Source organism: Microtus pennsylvanicus, chromosome 13 (genome assembly GCF_037038515.1).
Source record: "Microtus pennsylvanicus isolate mMicPen1 chromosome 13, mMicPen1.hap1, whole genome shotgun sequence".
In the NCBI taxonomy this organism is placed as follows: Eukaryota; Metazoa; Chordata; class Mammalia; order Rodentia; family Cricetidae; genus Microtus; species Microtus pennsylvanicus.
In genome coordinates, this window is record NC_134591.1 from 31,309,132 (window position 1) to 31,330,466 (window position 21,335).

Below are 21,335 nucleotides of genomic sequence, written 5' to 3' on the forward strand. Positions count from 1 at the left end.
AAGTGATTTTAAGGGAGAAATGGGAAAAACAAGGGCTCTAATTAGGGAGGCAAAGGGAGATTAATACAGAAAAAGGAGGAGAGAAAATGAAATAACAGAAAGGATATCTGAAAAAGTTATAAGGAATTCTATTATCTATCTACTTAAATTACATATAATACCTCCAAGCCTGAGTATACCTATGTACATATTGTTTAAATAACATTTCCCCATCTGTGTTGACAATGCTTCCCTCCAAGATTCACACACTAATGATGATAATAATAATAATAACAATATCAATAATAATAATAATAAATAACCAGGCAGGAGAACCCTACTTTTGAGTTCTTGTTCAGGGTTATCTAAGAAAATCCCCAAACATAGCCTTATTGCTGCTGCCTTTGGTTGCCTCCCAGAGGTTAAAGGTAAGCCTCTTTTGCTTAATATACCTTCCACTTCAGACATGGGACAGAAGATCTGAGCTGGTTAGACCTAGAAGCCCCCTCCTGAGGATGAGTTCTCATAGTACCAGAAGGCATCATGCAAGCTTCTGAGGGAGGGAAGCAACCAACAGACTTACCTGGCTGTGATGCCTACAGACTAAAACAGTGAACAGCACAGCACTAACTCCCTAAGGGGGCATTAGTGACACAGATGCTTTGGCTCTGTAACTGGATTTAATACCCTGTTCAATAAGAGGGAAATCATGCCTGGTACTGGAAACCTAGCCATCTACCTGGGACTAGCAAAGTCATAGGTCTTGAAGGAGTGCCTACAACTATCACTTTACTAATCCCTAACTACAGTCTAAATAGCCTCAGACCCACAGGTTAAGTTTAGTACTCAACCCCTCATCAAGAAAACCACAACTGATGAAAATGCAGAGAACAAGTGGCTGTGTGGTGTCCAGTCCCAACTGATCAATCTACAGCACAGCTCCTCCACCTACGGTTCTGAGACTAGAGTGGAAGGAGTAGAAAGATTATAAGACCCACAAGAACAGGAAGTTTCCTGAGATTGAGTCAAGAAGTCTCATCAGCATAGCTACCTAAACAAGACCTAAATATAAACATCAAGAAGAATGCTAACACAGGAGTGGGGAAGAGCTCAGGAGCCCTCAACCCTAGACAGAGAACCACAGGCAACAAAGAAATGATGGGAGAAGGAAAAACAGCCTTCCCAGGGAAAAACACACCAATTTATTATATTTAAGAACATATATGGGGGCTGGAGAGATGGCTCAGAGGTTAAGAGCATTGCCTGCTCTTCCAAAGGTCCTGAGTTCAATTCTCAGCAACCACATGGTGGCTCACAACCATCTGTAATGAGGTCTGGTGCCCTCTTCTGGCCTGCAGGCACACACAGACAGAATATTGTGCACTAAATAAATAAATAAATAAATAAATAAATAAATAAATAAATAAATAAATGGACGTGTGTGTGTGTGTGTGTGTGTGTAACAACAATTAAAGAAGCAGAGGCCATGAATTGAGAGAAAGATGGAGGCGGAGCATTGGAAGGGTTGGAGGAAGGAAAGGAAAGAACACTGTAATTGTATTTTAATTTCAAAAAATAAAGTATTTTTAAAAGATGATAGGGAAAGATTAGGCAAAAGGTAAAATACTTACTAGTCATCTAACCCAGTGTATGAACAAGATGAGGCAATTCACTGACAAAAGAAAAATGGTAATCTAGCACAACAATTAGATTTTAGTGATTCCAAAAACAGGAAAAAAATTAAGATAGTTACCAAAACAACAAATAATCTTCAAGTCTTTCAAAGTTCTCCATATGTCATCAGTAGGTAGACCATACAGACCATTAAATGAGGATTCCACCTATGGCCTCTGAAAAGCTCAGCCCATGATTTTAGGTAGGGAATCTGTTGCTGTGATAAAAGACCATGAGCACAGGCGAACTGGAGAGGAAAAGGGTTATTTTCATCTTACAGCTCTCAGGTCATAACCCGTCACTGAGGGAAGTCAGGGTAGGAGCGCAGGGTAGGAACCTGGAAGCAGGAACTGGAGTAGAAGTCATAGAGGAGCACTGCTTACTGACTTGCACACCACGGCTTGTTCAGCCTGCTTTCTTGTATATACAAGGACCACCTGCTCAGGGTGGCACCACCAATAATGGGCTAGGACCCCCCAAATGAATCGCAATCAAGAAAGTGCCTCACAGGCTTGCCTACAAGCCAATCTGATGGGGTTTCCCAACTGAGGATCTGTTTTCCCAAGGGACTCTAGTCTGTGTGAAGCTGACATAAACACTAACTAGAACATATGTTAAGGAATATTCTTGGGAGAGTCTGGAAAAGCATGTATCTGCTTCCCATTTTTAAATAAGTGGGTCACAATTTGCTTCAAAAGAATCAGACTGGAAAAAGTTTGGAGGTTTAAAATACCAGAGAGGAGAAAAGTGGATGATAAGTTTGGAAGAACTCATCATACTACTGTTTTTTACGTGCTAAAATTATTCCATACTTAATACAATTAAACATAACAATGTCATATATTCCAGAGTGGTGAAAGTAGCTGACTGAATCACAGGTCAATTTTCCAAATATATCATTCCCAACAAGCCCAGGTCTCAGGTCTATCTTAGCCCCCCTTTAAAAATCCACTGGCAGAAATACTTGGTTGTAATGTAAATTTGTGCTGCCTACTAATCAAGCTCAAGGGTATTCACAGTACTCAAATACTTTATTGCATTTAAGTTTAATAAAAGTGGGTTATGAAAGACTCCATTTCTAACAAGTTCAAGTTTTGTTAAACTTGAGAGCAGTTGGCATTTGGTTAAACAGCATTCATTTATTTATACATAGTCAAGGGAAATTTCTCTAACGGAATAAACTCTTAGCACTCTACTGACAGCTGAGCTGAACCACTAAACAGAGATCACCGTTCTTATGAAGAAACAAAAGGTAGTAAGCAGCTGTATTATGACTGCTCAACAGGAGAACTAACAGAGCCACCAACAGCTGGCTGCCAACTGAGCTTTGCAAATAAACAGACTAATAACTGAATATATAAGAGCTTATTAAACCAACAACAACAACAGAGTTCCACAACATAACACTGCTAGGGTTTAACAACTGACAAGTAGTCACAAACCAATTCTAGTTGCTGCTCTTAAGATAAAAGATCCCAATAATTCCTAAACTAAACCCTGCAAAGCGGTCATCAAACCTCACCATCGTCTTGTTCTAGCTTCTCAAGTAACAAATATTTGGAAAACTGTTTTGAAGGTGGAATAGTTTATAGACAAAGAACCCTAGTTATTACATTAAACTAATGCAGTATAACTAATAACCAGTATCTCCAAATTAGTAACTAAATAGAGTCAACTGGTACCTCTAACCATACTAAAGTTTAAGGATCTCCAAAAATGAGAGAGAGAGAGAGAGACAGAGAGAGAGAGAGAGAGAGAGAGAGACAGAGAGAGAGAGAGAGAGAGACAGAGAGAGAGAGAGAGAGAGAGAGAGACAGAGAGAGACAGAGAGAGACAGAGAGAGACAGAGAGAGAGAGAGAGAGAGAGAGAGAGCAAGCGAGCTGGGTGTGGTAGCACCTTTAACCCCAGCTCTCAAGGAGGCAGAGGCAGGTAGATCTCTGGGACCTCTGGGAATTCTGGGCTAGCCAGGGCTACAGTGAGACCCTGTCTCAAACTAAAAAAAGAAGAGAATGAGAATAAGAAGGAAAGGGAGGGAGGGAGGGAGGGAGGGAGGGAGGGAGGGAGGGAGGGAGGGAGGGAGGGAGGGAGGGAGGGAGGGAGGGAGGATCTCCATGTAGATAGTTCATCTACATTGTCCACTTGACTAAATTAGAATCAAGATGGAAACTTAACTTCTGGGTTGTGTAGATGAAGGTATTTCCAGAAAAGTTTAAGTGGGGAAGGAAGTCCCATGCTAAAGGTAAACAGCACCATCCCATGTGCTGGGTTCCCTGACTGAATGAAGAGAAAAGCACAGGGCACTAGCCCCTGTCTCTCTGCTTGACTGTGGATGCAGTGTGACCAGCTGCCTCAAGCTACTGCTACCATGCCTTCCCATCATAAGGAACTGTAGCTTCTTAAATGTGAGCCAAAATAACATGCCTTTCAAGCTGCTCTGATTGGTCATTTGATCACTGTCTCATCAACAAGAAAAGGAACTAATGCACCATGTCCTGTTTAATTTGCTGTGATACTGTGTTAAAGAATGTCTCATTGCTGGAATTAAAAGACAAGAAGCAAATTTTTAATTTACCTTTTACAATATCTTATTCTCTCTCGCCGTATGCATATGCACAATGTATGTAATGTCAGGCATGTGCAAGCAGGTCAGAAACTTGTGGGGTCAGATTTTTTACTTCCACCATGTGGGCTCTGGGATTAAACTCAGGCTGCCAGGCTTGGCAGCAGAGGCCTTTACCTGCTAACCCATCTTCTGGGCCTTTCAGGTCATTTTTACTATGTGGGAGGGGTAATACTTCTACCACAATGCACATGTGGAGATCAGAACTCACCTTACAGGACTCAGCTCTCTCTACCTTGTGGGTTCCAGGGACTGAATTCAGGAGACAACAGAGGCTTTAATCTCTGAGCCACTCACTGGAAAATGAAGTAATTCTTGAAAAGACCGAGTCTCTTTATATCTATTTTTTTTCCCAAAATTTAAGCATATTTTGTATATTAAAAAGTTAACATTAAAAGTTGAATTTGAAGGCAGGAGAGATGGCTCAGCAGTTAAGAGCACTGGTTGCTCTTCCAGAGGACCTGGATTCAATTCCCAACACCCACATGGCAGCTCACAACCATCTGTAACTCCAGTTCCAGGGGATCTAAAAACCTCACAAGTCATATATGCAAGCAAAATACCAATGCACATAAAATAAAAATAAATAAATAAATTTTAGAAAGTGGAATTTGATACCTAATTCAATGCACATCCTCTGTGGGAAAAAGTTAGAAATGGCTGGGACAGTCCCAGAGTCTCATACATAATCTGCAGTAAAACTTATTTTGAGAATTTCAGAATTTCCTACCCTCTAAAACTATGATACTATTTCCTCATTGCTCATTACATCTTATTTTGAGAATTTCAGAATTTCCTATCATCTAAAACTACAATACTATTTCCACATAGCTCATTACCTATAGGAAAATACAAATTCATTTCCACTGACATCTTCTGCAATAAAACACATTCATTTAAAATTCATAAAAAGGTATTTAGCAATAGCAATTCTGAAACATTGCGATGATTTCCCTAAAGTGTTTGTATTTTTATCCTTTACATATAAAAATCCCCATGCTGATTATTTTACTATGCTATTCAAGACTTAAATTTCATTACAAACACATTCTTTAGAGCAGCTAATCTTCTCTTTAGTGCGACTTTAACTGTAAAAAAAGCTCCTCTTCCAGCCAATTGCCAGGTGGAGAGACCATGTTAGTTCCCAGGCTCTGCATTATGTTATGTGATAAGCTCTGACAATCCCTAATTAGGACAGTTGAGATGGTAAGGTTTCTAGCTACTCTGCAATACAGTGTATCGTAGTTTGTTTGCTTCCTTATAGGGATTTAGAAACTGTGGGTATTAAATAGTCAGAAGTCTTAAATCTCATTCTCCTTTTATTTTCTCCTTTTCTATTTTTTATTTTATTTATTTGTCTAGTTTTGGAGACAGGGTCTTGCATGTTGCCTAAGCTGTCCGTGAATTTACTACTTCCTGCTTTAGCCTCCTCAACCAAGATTATAAACACTTGCTACGGTTTCAATTGCTCTGACAAAAACCCATGACCAAAACAAGTGAAAAGAAAAGGGTTTATTTCAGCTCACAGTTAGCTGCACACAATCCATCATGAAGGAAAGTCAGGTACTGTTCACTGGCTTGCCTCCCCACAGCTTGCTTGGACTGCTTTCTTACAGAACCCAGGACCACCTGTCCAGGTCCCACAAGCCTCAGTGAGCAATGGCCTCTTACATCAATAACCATTCAAGAAGATGCCCCTCAGACATGCCTATGAGACAGTCTAATGAGGATATTTTCTCAACTGAAGTTGCTCTTCCCAGATAACTTGAGTTTCTGTCAAGCTGACAAAGAAAGGGAGGAGGGAGGGAGGGAGGGAGGAGGGAGGGAGGGAGGGAGGGAGGGAGGGAGGAAGGAAGGAAGGAAGGAAGGAAGGAAGGAAGGAAGGAAGGAAGGAAGGAAGGAAGGAAGGAAGGAAGGAAGGAAAAAGACCTAACCAGGATATCAACTTTAAATTTTTATGAATTTCAAAATAACCAAGTGTCAAACTTTTTCATAAATACCTTTTTTGTTGTTGTTTTGGAAGTAAAATAAACCCACTTTGAAATAGGCAAGGCTGGAGAGAGGGCCAGGAGATTAAGAGCACTTGCTGCTCTTCCAGGACTGGGATTCTATTACCAGCACCCACATTGGGTGGCTCACAACTGCCTACAGCTTCAAGTCCAGGGAACCCAATGCTTCTGGCCTCTGCAGGAACCTGCAGTTGTACAAACTCACAAACACACATATACATAATGAAAAGTAAAACCTTAAAAAAAATAATGTAAGTGACAAATATCAAATAAGCTTTCAGCAGGAGAATATAGTCTGGAAAGAGAAAAGTATTTCAATGACTGGCCTTAGAGAAGAAACACAATTGTGTTTAAAGTTGTCTACACAACGACCTAACAGAAACTGTAAAGATAATTTGGGAACTCTTACATTTTGTGCATAAACATTTTTGTGTACTTCCATATCTCCTTAGCATGTTATAAGAAAACTAATAGATCATCTTAAACACCACACATAGATCCACTGATTCTTGCTGAAGATGTTTGTGCCTCTCAATTCTGTTAACATTATGTCCTTTCTGATTAAAGCTGCAATAAAAAGAAAAAAGCCTGTGTTGCTCATTTGAAGAAAACACAACTGTTTCTCATGTTAGGTTTTTAGTTGTTACTTTCTTTTCTCCCCACAATTCTGGGGAATGAACCACAGGTCTTGTGCAGACCTAGCAAGAAATTTTCCACAGCCCTTTAAGATACATTTAATCTTAATAGTATTGATGCTTCATTCAGACATTTGAAAACCATTTGTTCACTGAAACAGGGATATAAAAGTCTGGTACTGAGGAACATACCTACAATCTCAGGATTTGGAAAGTAGAGAAAGGGGACCAGATAAACAGCTTGGGGAACCTAAGACTCATCTGTCTCAAAAACAGTCTCAAAAATAAACAAATAAATAAAGCCATGGCTCAGCAGGTGAAGCACGTGCCATGTAGGTCTGATGGCCTAGGTTCAAGCCCCAAAAGCCACATAAAGACAAAAACAGACAACCCACTCCACAAAGTTTTCCGGGCTTTCACACACATGCTATAGTAAGTACATGCACATCCACACTCACACATCACACACAGACACAGTAATAAATAATAATAATGATGCCAATAATAATACAAAACAAGTATAAAGTGAAACGACCAGACAAGATAGCACATACTTATGATACCTGCACTTAGAAAGCTAACTCAATTCAAAGTCAGGTTAGGCTACATAACACTTTTGACTCAAACACAGACTCAAATACACATTCACACACTCACTCACTCACTCACTCACTCACAGTGTAAAAATACCAAGATACATTTTAGAACTACAATATCTCAGGCATTGTACATTCATTGAAAACAGGGGCTGAAAAATTGCTCAGCAGTTAAGAGCTCTCAGTATTCTTGCAGAAGACCCCAGTTCAGCTAAGCACCTACACAAGAGCTCACAGTCATCTGTAACTCCAAGTCCAGGAGACCTAATGCCCACTTCTCACCTCCAAGAACACTGCAGACACGTACATGGTACATATATACACACATGAAAACAAATCAAATAAAAATAAATATTTAAATAATTTAACTAATTAAAAAGTAGTATCATAAACTGAACAAAGATACTTTAATTTCCTCTTTTCGTTAGTCACTAGGAAGCTAAGAAACTGATACATTTCCTATACTAGTCTCTGGCTTTTATGCATTTTTTCCTATAATCGGAACTTCATTTATAGATACCTTACTACATTACACATTTAGGCAAACAAGGTACTACACAGCTGACTGATATATACATGTCATACAAAGATACCAACACATAACTCCAAACAATGTTTGTCTTCCCAGAAAACTTAACCTGATATTTTTTCAAAAAGAAAGAAAGAAAGAAAGAAAGAAAGAAAGAAAGAAAGAAAGAAAGAAAGAAAATCCATATTTTGATATGTTGCTGCTTAGGAACCATTTCAGAAAAAAATTATATATAACTTTTGGCTTATTGCCCAGGTTTTAGCAAGTACATTGCATTATTTTCTTGTTGTTCCTGTAGCAAAGCATTTCGTGGATTAAAACAAGATAAATCTGCTCCCAAACAGTTCTGCAGGTCAGCAATCCAAATAGAACCTCAGGGAAGTAGAGCCAAGGTGTAAACATCGCTGCATGCCTTCAAGAGGCTACAAGAGAAAGCTCGTTTCTGTGTATTGTTCACCCCCTAGAAGGCCATCTATATTTCTTAGTTTATGGCTACTTCTTCCATCTTCAAGGCACATCAATTTTCACCTCCACACCTACTCTGGAGTCCACCTTTGCCTAATAAAAGGACTGTTATCCCTTGCTTGCAAAATACTGATGCTTACAATCCCATTATAAACTGAAAATACTGGGATGATATGATGGTGCCAGCACTTACAAGGTCAGGAATGCAGGACCAACCTCAGCTAGAGTAAGAAGCCAGAAGAGCCTACCTGAGACAGTCTCAAAAAACACAAGGCAAAATAAAACCATTGCTAACTTAAATTGTATTTAATAAACCTAACCAAATGAACATCACAGCTTATCCTAGCCTACCTTGACCATGATCAGAGTAATCACATTAGTCAGTAGCTGAGCAAAATAATCCACAACAATGCCTACTTTTTAATTGATATTGGGAAACATCATTAATAAGGTACTATATAAAATTTCCACCCACCTTTATTGGGTTCTAAGAATCACATTCACGTTGGTCAGCTTATGCAGATAGTTTTTTTTCTACTGAATCAACTCACTAGTCCTACTCAATCTTTTTACATTGCAGTCTTATGCACAACAGTCAAGATATAGTAACAACCTCTGAGTCCTATGATAAAAAATGAATAAAGAAATAGTGGCATATAATAATATATTGTATACCTATTACACACATACATACACACATTCCTTATACATATATGCATGTATGTATGTATCCAGCTTTTTAAAATGAGATCCTACCATTTGTAACCACATGGATGAGCCTGGAAGCCAATACAGTAAGTGAAATAAAATAAGCCAGACACAACCCACTGACTAGGAGAAGATCTTCACCAACCCTGCAACAGACAAAGGTCTGATCTCCAAAATATATAAAGAACTCAAGAAACTAGACTTTAAAATGCTAATTAACCCAATTAAAAAATGGGGCACTGAACTGAACAGAGAATTCTCAACAGAAGAACTTCAAATGGCCAAAAGACACTTAAGGTCATGCTCAACCTCCTTAGCGATCAAGGAAATGCAAATCAAAACAACTTTGAGATATCATCTTACACCTGTCAGAATGGCTAAAATCAAAAACACCAATGATAGCCTTTGCTGGAGAGGTTGTGGAGTAAGGGGCACACTCATCCATTGCTGGTGGGAATGCAAACTTGTCCAACCACTTTGGAAATCAGTGTGGCGGTTTCTCAGGAAATTCGGGATCAACCTGCCCCAGGACCCAGCAATACCACTCTTGGGAATATACCCAAGAGATGCTCTATCATATTACAAAAGCATTTGTTCAACTATGTTCATAGCAGCATTATTTGTAATAGCCAGAACCTGGAAACAACCTAGATGTCCTTCAATGGAAGAATGGATAAAGAAAGTGTGGAATAGCCGGGCGGTGGTGGCGCACGCCTTTAATCCCAGCACTTGGGAGGCAGAGGCAGGCGGATCTCTGTGAGTTCGAGACCAGCCTGGTCTACAAGAGCTAGTTCCGGGACAGGCTCCAAAACCACAGAGAAACCCTGTCTCGAAAAACCAAAAAAAAAAAAAAGAAAAAAAAAAAAGAAAGTGTGGAATATCTACACATTAGAGTACTACTCAGCGGTAAAAAACGATGACTTCTCGAATTTTGCATGCAAATGGATGGAAATGGAAAACACTATCCTGAGTGAGGTAACCCAGACCCAAAAAGAGGAACATGGGATGTACTCACTCATAATTGGTTTCTAGCCATAAATAAACGACATTGAGTCTATAATTTGTGATCCTAAAGAAGCTAAATAAGAAGGTGAACCCAAAGAAAAACATATAGTTATCCTCCTGGATATGGGAAGTAGACAAGATTGCCGAGCAAAAATTGGGATCTTGGGGGTGGGGTGGGATAGGGGTAAGTGAAGATGGGGAGAGAAATGTGAGAAGGGGAGGATGGGGGGAACTTGGGGAATTGGGATGGTTGGGATAAAGGAAGGATGGATATGGGAGCAGGGAAGCATATATCTTAATTAAGGGATCCAGCTTAGGGTGGGGAAGAGACCTGAACCTAGAGTGGCTCCCAGGTGCCCAGGGGGATGTCCCCAGTTAGTGCCTTGGGCAGCTGAGGATAAGGAACCTGAAATGGCCCTATCCTATAACCACACTGATGAATATCTTGCATATCACCATAGAACCTTCATTGGGCGATGGATGGAGATAGAGACAGAGACCCACATTGGAGCACTGGAATAAGCTCCCAAGGTCCCAATGAGGAGCAGACGGAGGGAGAACATGAGCAAGGAAGTCAGGACCTTGTGGGGTGCACCCATCCACTTAGACAGAGGGACTGATCTATTGGGAGCTCACCAAGGCCAGCTGGACTGGAACTGAAAAAGCATGGGAGAAAACCGGACTCTCTGAACAATGAGGATTGATGAGAAGCCAAAGACAATGGCACTGGGGTTTGATCCTACTTCACGTTCTGGCTTTGTGGGAGCCTAGCCAGTTTGGATGCTCACCTTCCTAGACCCAGATGGAGGGAGGAGGACCTTGGACTTTCCACCTGACTGCTCTTTGGTCTGGAGAGGGAGGGGGAAAGGAGTGGGGGGAGGGGGAGTGGAGTGGGAGGAAGGGGAGGGAAATGGGAGGATGGGAGGAGGAGGAAATTTTTTTTCCAAGAAAAAAAAAAGAAAAGAAATGTATCTTTATTATTTTAAATTATGTGTCTGTGTCTGTGTGTCTATGTGCAGCTGTGTGCTTGTGAGTGCCATGGCACTGGAGACCAGTATATCAACAACAGTGGAACTAGGGTTATAGGTGGCTGTGACCTGGATGTGTACCAGAGAACACTGGTTCTCTGGAAGAGCAATGTACCCTCTTAAGTGCGAAGCATTTCTTTAGGCATGTATTATTGAATTTATCATTTCATTAACACAAAGAGATTTAAAATACTTGAGGAGTGGAGTACTGATTAGCCTAATACAGTTATCTCTTTAAAAACATCCTGATTTAGAATACAGGATGAATGCATAATTGGATGAACAATGCTCTCTTAAGGGAAACCTTCCCTGAATGATATGGACTCCAAAAAACAAATGCTTTGTGGCTAAATTAGAATATATAATCATTATATATATTTTATATGGATGCATGTGTGTAGGTGCATATATACATGAGTTTGAATGTATATACATATACATATGTAATCCAAATTTAATTTGTGTGAGTGTGTGTGCACTAGGGCAGACTCTTTAGCATGTTTATACTTTAGAACACTGAATCTAGTAACATCTTTTGTTTCATGATGCTACCACATAGAATGTTTTTCTATTCTATTGAAAGGAAAGATAAACAACACTGTCGTGTATAGAAATTCTGCTGTTTTCCTTGATAAGTTCTATAAAAGTCTTACTGTGTTTTTTCCTCTTCCTCAATACTCTGAGAAAGAATCCTTGTCCTCTTTCTTTAGCTGGGAAAAAAAAAAAGAGCAGAAGAGATTAAAGGGCTAGCGAAGTGGCTCTGTAAGTAAAGGCACTTGCAGGACATCCTGGCAACCTGAGTTCAATCCCCAGACACCTCAGTGGAAGGAAGAGTAGACTCCTGCAAATCATACACACACACGCAAACCACACACACACACACACACATACACTCTAATAATATACCCTTCCTTGAGTAGCCCATACCCACACTTGAGTGTGTCCCTTCTTTTGACCACTTTTTTTTTTTTTCGAATCTTCATGGTTAGGCCTGTGTTAAATATGTTTAATAAATTCTCCAACTCTGATTACTTTTAAAATAAAAGTGATTAAGCAGCTTGCCAAAGACTGAAGAAGAAGCCTCTGGTGCAGGTTCAAGTCTATGAGTCCAAGCAAGCATGATCTCCTAGGAGCACTTTCCCTCAATCAGAGCAAGAGGGTGTTGCTCACAGGGGGAGCCCAGAGAGGAGAAGGGAAGACTGTAAATCATGGAACTTCCTCTGTAAACCATTTTCAGCTTGTCATTAAAATTCTGATTTTTGCTCCTTGAAGACAACAGCAATAGACAGGGCAAAAATCATTCTCTCTGCAGTATCACACAGAATTTTAAGCATTAATCACTTGTCCTGATTTCTACTGGGAATTAAATCATGTTAGCTGTGTCACAGCCCCTGGTACAACCTTCTCTGCAAACTCCACAGATTCAGACTTCTGTGATTTGAGTCTACGTGTAGCATTTGGGGAGATCCTCCACCTGTTCTCTTTCATCATAGAGATTGTTTGAAATCCATTTCTTCATCCAGTTAATCCTTCATTTATAGTCTGTGATGTGTTTCCTTCGTAGAAATGTAACCAGCTTGAGCAGATCACAATAGCATCTCCCCTCATTAGGAATCAGTTACATGGTACAAGTCAGAGAGTTCAGTGGGAAGGAGAACAGAAGTGAGAAAACAGCCATTTGTCTGCTCACCTTTAATTCTGTTACATTTTCTGTTTTTTCCTTAGACTACATGTCTTAATTTGATTAGACAAAAAATAAAGACTATGTACTCTTTTTCATAGAGATACTGACACAATGTGACTGCAATGTCATTTCACTGGTGCTTTCAATTTAAATTGTGTTTAATCTCCTAAATAATGGCATTTCAAAATGATGATACTGAAGATGATAAAATAGCAGCCAGATGGCTAATTCTTCATTTCACTCTTGCCTCTCCAAGTATACATGAGTCTTTGATGCCCCACAGTGGGTATGAAGGTGTATGGTTATTACTGTGTGGTAAATCTCCCCCACCAGACAGCTTCAACAATTTCTAATTCTCCACATTTTAAAATGATTTGCCTTCATTTAGGCAATGGGTTAAGCACTTTGCTGATCCCAGGCCCCAGTTAAGTCTCTCTGTTCCTACCCTCACCTCTATGTTTACGTCTTCAATAAGACCACTTATCCCCTCTCTTCAAATTGTAGTTTTCTGCTACGTAAACTTAAAATGATACCTACGGCTATCCCACAGGATCTGTAAGAAGATTAACTAGAATCTTGCTTGCCAAACAAAAACAAACAAACAAAAAAAAAAAAACAGGCTTAGCGGCACACACCTTTAATCCCAGAACTCAGGAGGCAGAGGAGGGCTGTGAGTTCTATATGGTGAGAATTCTGCAAGTTTGAGGCCAGTCTGGTTTATATGAGTTCTAGGACAGCCAGGGATACATAGTGAGATCCTATCTCAAAAAATAAAAGAGGGAAAGAATACAAAAAAGTCCACAAAAAAACAAACAAGAAAAGCAAAAAATACCATCAATCATATATGCAATCTTAAAAGATTCCAATATGGGGCTGGAAAGATGGCTCAGCAGTTAAGCACTTGCTGCTCTTCAAGAGGACTTGGGTTCTGTTCCCAGAACCCATTGTCTAGAACTGGCAGTTTCAGGAATTCTGACACCATCTTCTGGCTGCTTCAGGTCTTGCATGCACATGGGGCAGGCATACATGTAAGCAAAACAGTCAAAAAAAAAATAACAACAACAAATCTTTTAAAACTTAACTACATTTAAGCAGAATAAAACAGTGTTTACCAGGGTAAGGAGAAAATGGGGTATAGGTCAAAGTGCACAAAGCTGTAGTTACACAGAATGACTAAGTCTAGAGAGCTAATGCATGATGTGAGGACTATAGCTAAAACAATATACACAGGAAGTTTACTGAGCTAGATTTTAGATGTTGTTACAAGACACAAAAACCAACCATGCAAGGTGATAGACAGGCTTATTTGCTTGCCTAGTAGTCATTTCATAATGGACCAAAACACTACTACACCTTACAAACACGTAAAATGATGCTGAACATTTCCAAAAACATTACATTTTCTATACATACTTATATGGTCATATAATTTCTCTTTCAATTAGTAATATAAATTAAGCTAACAGATTTTCTAATTAGATTGTTTAGTAAAATTCTACATGATGAGCAGTGCAATTACTCACTCGATACACTGCTGGATTCTACATGTTAGTATTGCTATTTTCTTACATCTGCAAACCTACACTGACAAGTTAAAATGGCCTAAAATTTAAAGTATGCTTTCCTGGCACTACTTATAAGATTTTTGATATTAAGAATATGCAGAAATCATAAGGTAAACTGAAAATCTTTTCATCTTTTTCTAGATACTATATGTATAGATCTATCTGTCTATGTAGAGTAAGAGGTGGCAGTTATTAAACATTTGCTGTAAATACACTAAATATGTTGACTTGTCTAAGGAATAGTTCAGGTGTGAATGCATTCATCTTGTTTTGGTGCTTCTTCCACAAAATTTCTTCACTTTCCAATTTCTCCTACATCCATCTCCATGTTTTTAAAAATTCTGTGGGGATCTACTTGCATTCCACGGTAGTATATACAATGCCACATGTGAATTTTAATTTGTTTTAAGCTCACATATACCTATGGGGCATACCCTTGCTTTCTAATCTTAACTGTTCTTCGCTTACTTCCTTCAGATCCTCTCTATAGTATGGCCTTTACAAAGACAGAGTTCATGAAAGGCCAAAGTTCTGGGTGCTTTCTATCTCTTTAGTTTTGACTTTTTGCCTTTGCTGTCTCATTTTCTCAATGTTCTTTTAGTTTGTTACTTTTCTTAGCAATGTGAAGAACGTTCTTAGACTAACCATAAGCTTTTTCTCTCATGTCCAAATGTTCCCTTTACACTTGGCAGTGTGGTGCTAGAACAGAAGTCATTCTCAGCTTGCCTCTTGCTAGATTTGGTAAAGATGAGGTACAACAGGAAGACTCAGAGTCAAGGGTAAAGCTGACTCTTCCTCTGCTGTTTAGTCTGGCAGCAGTAAGAGCTGCTTGGCTCAACTTCTGTGGGCACCCTCAGGCATACTGGGTACCCTCAGCCTAACCATGCCCTGGAAGAAAACAGCACCCACCAGTCAGAAGTTCCCCTACTCAATTCTAACCCCCCAATTTACTCTCTAGTGTCTTCAGTGTATTGACTTGCTTCTTAATATCAGAACACAGATGAGATCAGCACCCACGCTAAAAACCTCACTGTCATTTTAGGACCTCTTTTTTATCTCTAAATAGATTACAGTTTGAACCACTGTTGAATAAGGCCTCAACAAACAAATTTAGCCCAAAAGATCTTCTCTCATTATTCCTCCCTCTAGGTTCTTAAGGCAAACTTTTAACTCCAAACAAGTAGTTTTTTGTTTTTCCCAGTAGATCCATGATAGGTCTCCTAAAACTGTGAGTTAATATATTTTTACATTTTTCTGTAGCATTCTGCATTTATCTGCCCATCCTGCCTGTTTAGGACAATGATTCAGTTCCCAGTCATAACCAATCTCTTTACCACTCATCCTACTGAGTTAAGAGACACAGAATAGCGTTACTTCCCAAAATTACATTTGTACTCTAACTGTATTTCCTTGAGCAGTCCTATTATCTTGTTAAAGCTTTATTTCCTGGATTCTATTAACTCGGTGCTGAATAGAAGTAACTGAGTTCCCTTCAGTCTTTTGCTCTGCACGCAGCCTGGTCACACAATGAGCATTCACTAAAGTGAAAAACAGAAGGTCATAGGACTTGGGAAGTTTAAGCACCAAATATGCCAAGCTGACTCTTCTGCTAAAGCCCGGAAAAAGGTTTACATGAATCTACCCACTAGTTCACTTCCCCTCAGATGAATAGAGCTCAATTGACCCTCGAAGTACAAAGAAAAATCCAAAAGGATACTATCAGCAAAGGCCTCTTAAGCTGCCTTTGCAAGCTATGAGAAAAGGAAAACCTGTCTTTATTCTGTGCCTCCAATTTTGCTCAATAGCAGCAAATGAAATGGCCTGCCTTCATTCTGTCTGAAAACCTTAGTTTCCTGTCTTAGGTCTACAGGTTTGCTGATGCAGGTTATTCTGCTCCAAGAAGCGGGAGGAAAGAAGTCAGCAGCAGGAGCTAAAGCTGGTTCTCTCCATATCTCTCCCTTTCCCAGCACCTTCACTTTACACTCCAAGATGTCTTCTCATTCGCAACTAAGAGGTTAAAAGACAATTTTGGGGAGTGAGTAGTCTCTTTCCAACATATGAGTCCCCAATATTGGACTCAGGCTATCAGACTTAATAGCAATTGCCGTGTCCAGTGATTCATCTCACTGGCCCTACATTATTCTTAGTAATGAAATCTGGCATCTCAGCTACTTAAGAGGCTGAGACATAGGGGCTCTTGTGTCCTAGAGAGATAGATGACTGAGTGGTTCAAAGTGCATACTGTTCTTCCACAGGACTTGGATTTGGATCCAGCAACCACATCAGGCAGCCTGTAACTCTAGTTCTAGGGCACTTGACACCCTCTCCTGACCTCCACAAATACCCATACACATATGTCACACACACAACAGACAGGTACATACACAAGCACAAATGCACACACAAATAAAAATAAATGTAGAAAAAAAGTCATTCAAGAAACAAATAATAAAAATAAAAGCTAGTATTAACCAGGAATTTCAAAGAACTCAATCATCTGGCATGTACCAGCACCACTCCTAACAGCAATGACAATGTGTGAAGTACAGGTGACATGTCCTTTATCTACTGCTGAATCAGTAGAATTCCAGGCTCACAGGGCCTATATTTAGTGACAGCTGTATACCAATTTGCCTGATGAAGATCCCTAAACTAAATAAAAATCTCAAACCAGAAATTAAACCATTTTCGAGTGCCAGCATACAAATCACAAAGTTCTAGAGCCTGGATTTAAGAGCTCTGGGTTAGAGATGTTCAGCCTCTGTTTGCAATTGCTTTGTCTGCCTAACAGAACATGACAAAAAGTCACGTGACCTGTCTGATCATACAGTGGGTTCTTGAGGACACTGCCTTTGTATCTATGTAAAACTTTTTTCATCATCATAATCCAAAAGTTAGATACTGAACTTTGTTGTTGTGGTTCTAGGGGCTAAACCCCAGGGTCTAGTTCCTATTAAGCAAGAACTTGACCACTGAGCTAAAATCCATAGCTAGTCCTTGTTCTAACTTTCTTGGTTGTTTTGTTTTTTTAATGTATATGGGTGTTTTCTTTGCCTGTGTCTCTGACCACCATATGCAAGACTAGTACTATGCAGGCTAGAGGAAGATGTTGAACCCCCTGAAGCTGGGATTCAAACCCAAGTGGTACCATGGTGTGAATGTAATTGGCCCCCATAATCTCACAGGGAGTGGCACTATTAGGAGGTGTGGCTTTGCTGGAGTGGGTATGGCCTTGTTGGAGGAAGTGTGTCACTGTGGTAGCAGGCTTTGAGGTTTCCTATGCTCAGGATACCTCCCACTGTTCCAGTCAACTTCCTATTGCATGAAACATACAGGACTCTCAGCAACTACCCAGCACCACATTTGCCTGAATGCTGCCGTACTCTCACGATAATGGGCTAAACCTCTGAAACTGTAATGGAGCCACCAATTACATGATTTCCTTCATAAGAGCTGCTGTGGTCATGCTTTCTAGTCACAGCAATAAAATCTCTAATTAAGATACCAAGTCTTCTAGAAGACTTTTCATCCCCCTTGTTGTAATTTTAAAAGAACCGAATTTCTATTCTAATTGAGCAACCACTAAATGGCTTCCACACTAAAAAGAAAAAAAAATGTAACAATATTGTCCAGGTGTGAGACAGTAAAGCATTAAGCCTTAACAATACCTAAAAATGGAGGGAAGTGAATAACGGGAAAATAAAAGCAATCAAGCAAAAACTCAATTCAAGTTTCTAAACGTAACATCAAGAAAAAAATAATTAAGAAATTGAGGGCTAGGGATATACCTTGGTGGGACAATGATCCCTAGCATGTGTGAGGTTAGGGTTCAATTCCTGGAATTAAAATTGTAAGAAAAAGTGGGAAAGAACAGAGGGGAGAGAGGAGGAAGGAAAGAAGGGGAAGTGGAGAAGAAACTTAAAGATACTAAAAACTAAATAAATAAATAAATTTATATATATATATATATATAAACTGAATAATGTACACTTCTGTATTATATAAGGGTTAGCACTGAGTGTTTGTAAACAAAAGCTACTAAAATGACTTATTTAAAATGCAAACATTTGCCAGGTGGCAGAGGCGTACACCTTTAATCCCAGTACTCAGGAGGCAGAGGCAGGCAGATCTCTGTGAGTTCGAGGCCACCCTGGTCTACAAAGTGAGTTCCAGGACAGCCAGAGCTACACAGAGAAACCCTGTCTTTGAAAAAGCAAAACGAAACGAAAATTTCTTTTTCTTAGATTTATTTTATTTATGAGTGCTTTGCCCACATGTATGTGCACCACATAATGCCTGGTGCCCAAGGAGGTAAGGAGTGGGCATCAGGTTCCATGGAGTTGAAATTAAGGATGGTTATGAGCAACAATGGGGGTGCTGGGAATTGAACTGGGGTCATCTAGAGGAGCAACTAGTGCTTTTAACTGCTGAGCCAATTCTCCAGCCCCTCTCTACACTTTTACTGTAAACTGTCCCTCTGAGTTATACTTACTCAATAATATTCTATTAAACATGAAAAACTCTAGACTTCAGCTTGAACACGTAGTACTTATTCATGCACTTACACTCTGCCTGCTGACAGTGGTTCTCAAAATCTCAAGTACTTTTTATCATCACAATATTCCAATTATATATATTTACAGTAGTACACATATAAATAAATGCACATGTAAAAATAAATAGATCAAAAACATTTATCACATATATATGTATATAAAGGTTCTCATACTCACATATACACACACACACACTTAGGAAAACAATCATAATCGTCAAAGAGAGGCTGGAGAGATGGCTCGGCAGTTAAGAGCACTTCCTATTCTTCAAGAGGATCCAAGTTGGGCTCCCAGCATCCACTTCAGGCAGCTCACAACCAATTACCTCCTGCTCCAGGAGATCTGATGTCCTCTAGCCTCCCCCACCAACATGTGACAATACACTCATACAAGCACACACACATTATTTTTTTTTTTAGTCAGGGATCTTCAAAAAATAACAATTTAGAAATGAAAATGAAAGTGTTTGTGTTTTAACTTACTGACTGATTAAATCGGATGCCACCTTACAGCCATCATCTGCCTCCTCTTCCATATCAGAGTCCAAACCATTGTCACCTTATAAAAAAAAATGAGCTACTGAAAACACGTTTATAAAATGGTTTTATCATTCTATAAAAAGTGCTATCTTTAAGATATACAAATTTAAAAAGTTATAAAATATTTTTCTATTACTTGTCTTTTTTTAAGATTGATTTTTACCTATTTAATAAGTCTGTGTGTATCTGTGTGTGACTAGGTACATGTGTGCAAGTGCCCACACAGGACAGAGTGGCATGACAGATGGTTATAAACTACACTGTGGGTGCTGGAAACCACACTCAGATACTACAGAAGTACGCTTAACCTAAACCATTTTTCCAGTCTCCAGTGTTATATTTAAAATTGGTTTTTTCATTTGTCTTCCCTTTATCACAAACATACAAAAACATGTATGTACAGAATTAGAAACTACATACATATATATGTACATATTTCCAGAATCACACATTCATTTTTGGTGGTGGTGGTGGTGGAGGTGGTGGTGGAGGTGGTAGTGGTGGTGGTGTGTGTGTGTGTGTACATATGTATGCAAAAGTCAGATGATATCAGATCCCCTGGGGATGGAGTCACAGGGGAGTTACAGGCAGTTGTGAGCCATCTGGTATTGTTACTCTGATCCAAACTCCAATCTTAACTACTGATCAATCTTTCCACCCTATTACTTCACATTAAAAAAAAAAATAAGTAAAAAAAAAAATCAGTCTCTGTAAATAGAAAATATCTGCTTTTTGTTTCTTCTGTGATACAAATAAGAAAATCCTCTCAAAGGTCTAAATCAAACCAAAAACAGAAAAAAATAAATTGAAACTTCAAAATTCTAAAAGTTATCAAAGAATGATCGTAGTTTGGGAGGCAAAAATACTGAAAAAATTACAAATAACCCTAATATTGCATCTGGGTCTTACTGAACCAGGAGAAATATGCAATAGTTCATTTCATTATAGCTTATTAAGACCACAAAACAAAAAATATCGTAATTATTCTAAAGAAAATGCAACTTCTTGGTGATTTTTTATAGCACTTCTCATTTTTTAAAGTTTCATTTTATTATAGTGAACAAACATGGCCTTATCTACATACTGTTTGGGGAAAACTATATACCAAATTTGGGGTTTTTTAGAAATTATATTCTGATATGTAAGTTATATTTTTCAGTATAAACAGAAGTAAAGATATTCTTGTGTGATTCCTCAATAATAAAATTAAAGTCACATTCAAGCAAGAGAAAGAAAACTTCAATATTTATGCAGAGAACCAATTAATTAGTTTTCAGAATGTAGAAATATTCATTCTTACCCTCAAGAATCTTCAAGATTTTTTTTTCAGACAGGAGCTCTAATTGTTCCTGGCATAGTTTTTTAATTTCTTCTACTGAACAGTTCTAAAGAAAATGACATTTAAAAAAAATTGCATTTATGTACTATAGCTCCAATATAAACTGGAAAACTGCAATTATAAGAAAAATTCCAATTAGCAAATCTTATAATCAAACAAATTAAAGCCTCAAGAATATTCACATAATTTTTTTTATGGGATGAAATCTGAAAAGTTGTCAGTTGACATGAATATTTCAGAGATTTGAAAGACTATATAAAGTCACGTTGATCAGAAGGATCTTCCAATACCCTTAATTGCAGACTACTCTATCTTAGGTAATTCTTACAGCATTGCAAATCTTCAGGGAGTGACTAAATGAGATACTTGCCCTTACAATTTGCTTGGGCTTCCTATAATCACA

At 38.9% G+C, this 21,335-nt stretch overlaps 1 protein-coding gene across 8 annotated transcripts in view; it reads right to left on the reverse strand.

The window, feature by feature from the left end:
* Caap1 (caspase activity and apoptosis inhibitor 1) overlaps window positions 1-21,335 on the reverse strand; it is a 104,800-nt gene that overhangs the window by 78,495 nt on the left and 4,970 nt on the right. For 4 of the 8 annotated variants that reach the window (XR_012907459.1, XM_075945705.1, XM_075945706.1 and 1 more), the window contains exons 3-4: window positions 20,894-20,978; window positions 19,537-19,612 (exon numbers count right to left, since the gene is read on the reverse strand). The exons of the other annotated variants lie outside the window; for them this stretch is intronic. Coding sequence is in view for 3 of the 4 variants with exons in the window: in XM_075945705.1 (XP_075801820.1) it covers window positions 19,537-19,612; window positions 20,894-20,978 (161 nt within the window). In the remaining variant the exon portion in view is untranslated. The remainder of the gene's footprint in view (window positions 1-19,536; window positions 19,613-20,893; window positions 20,979-21,335) is intronic. 8 annotated transcript variants of the gene reach the window in all.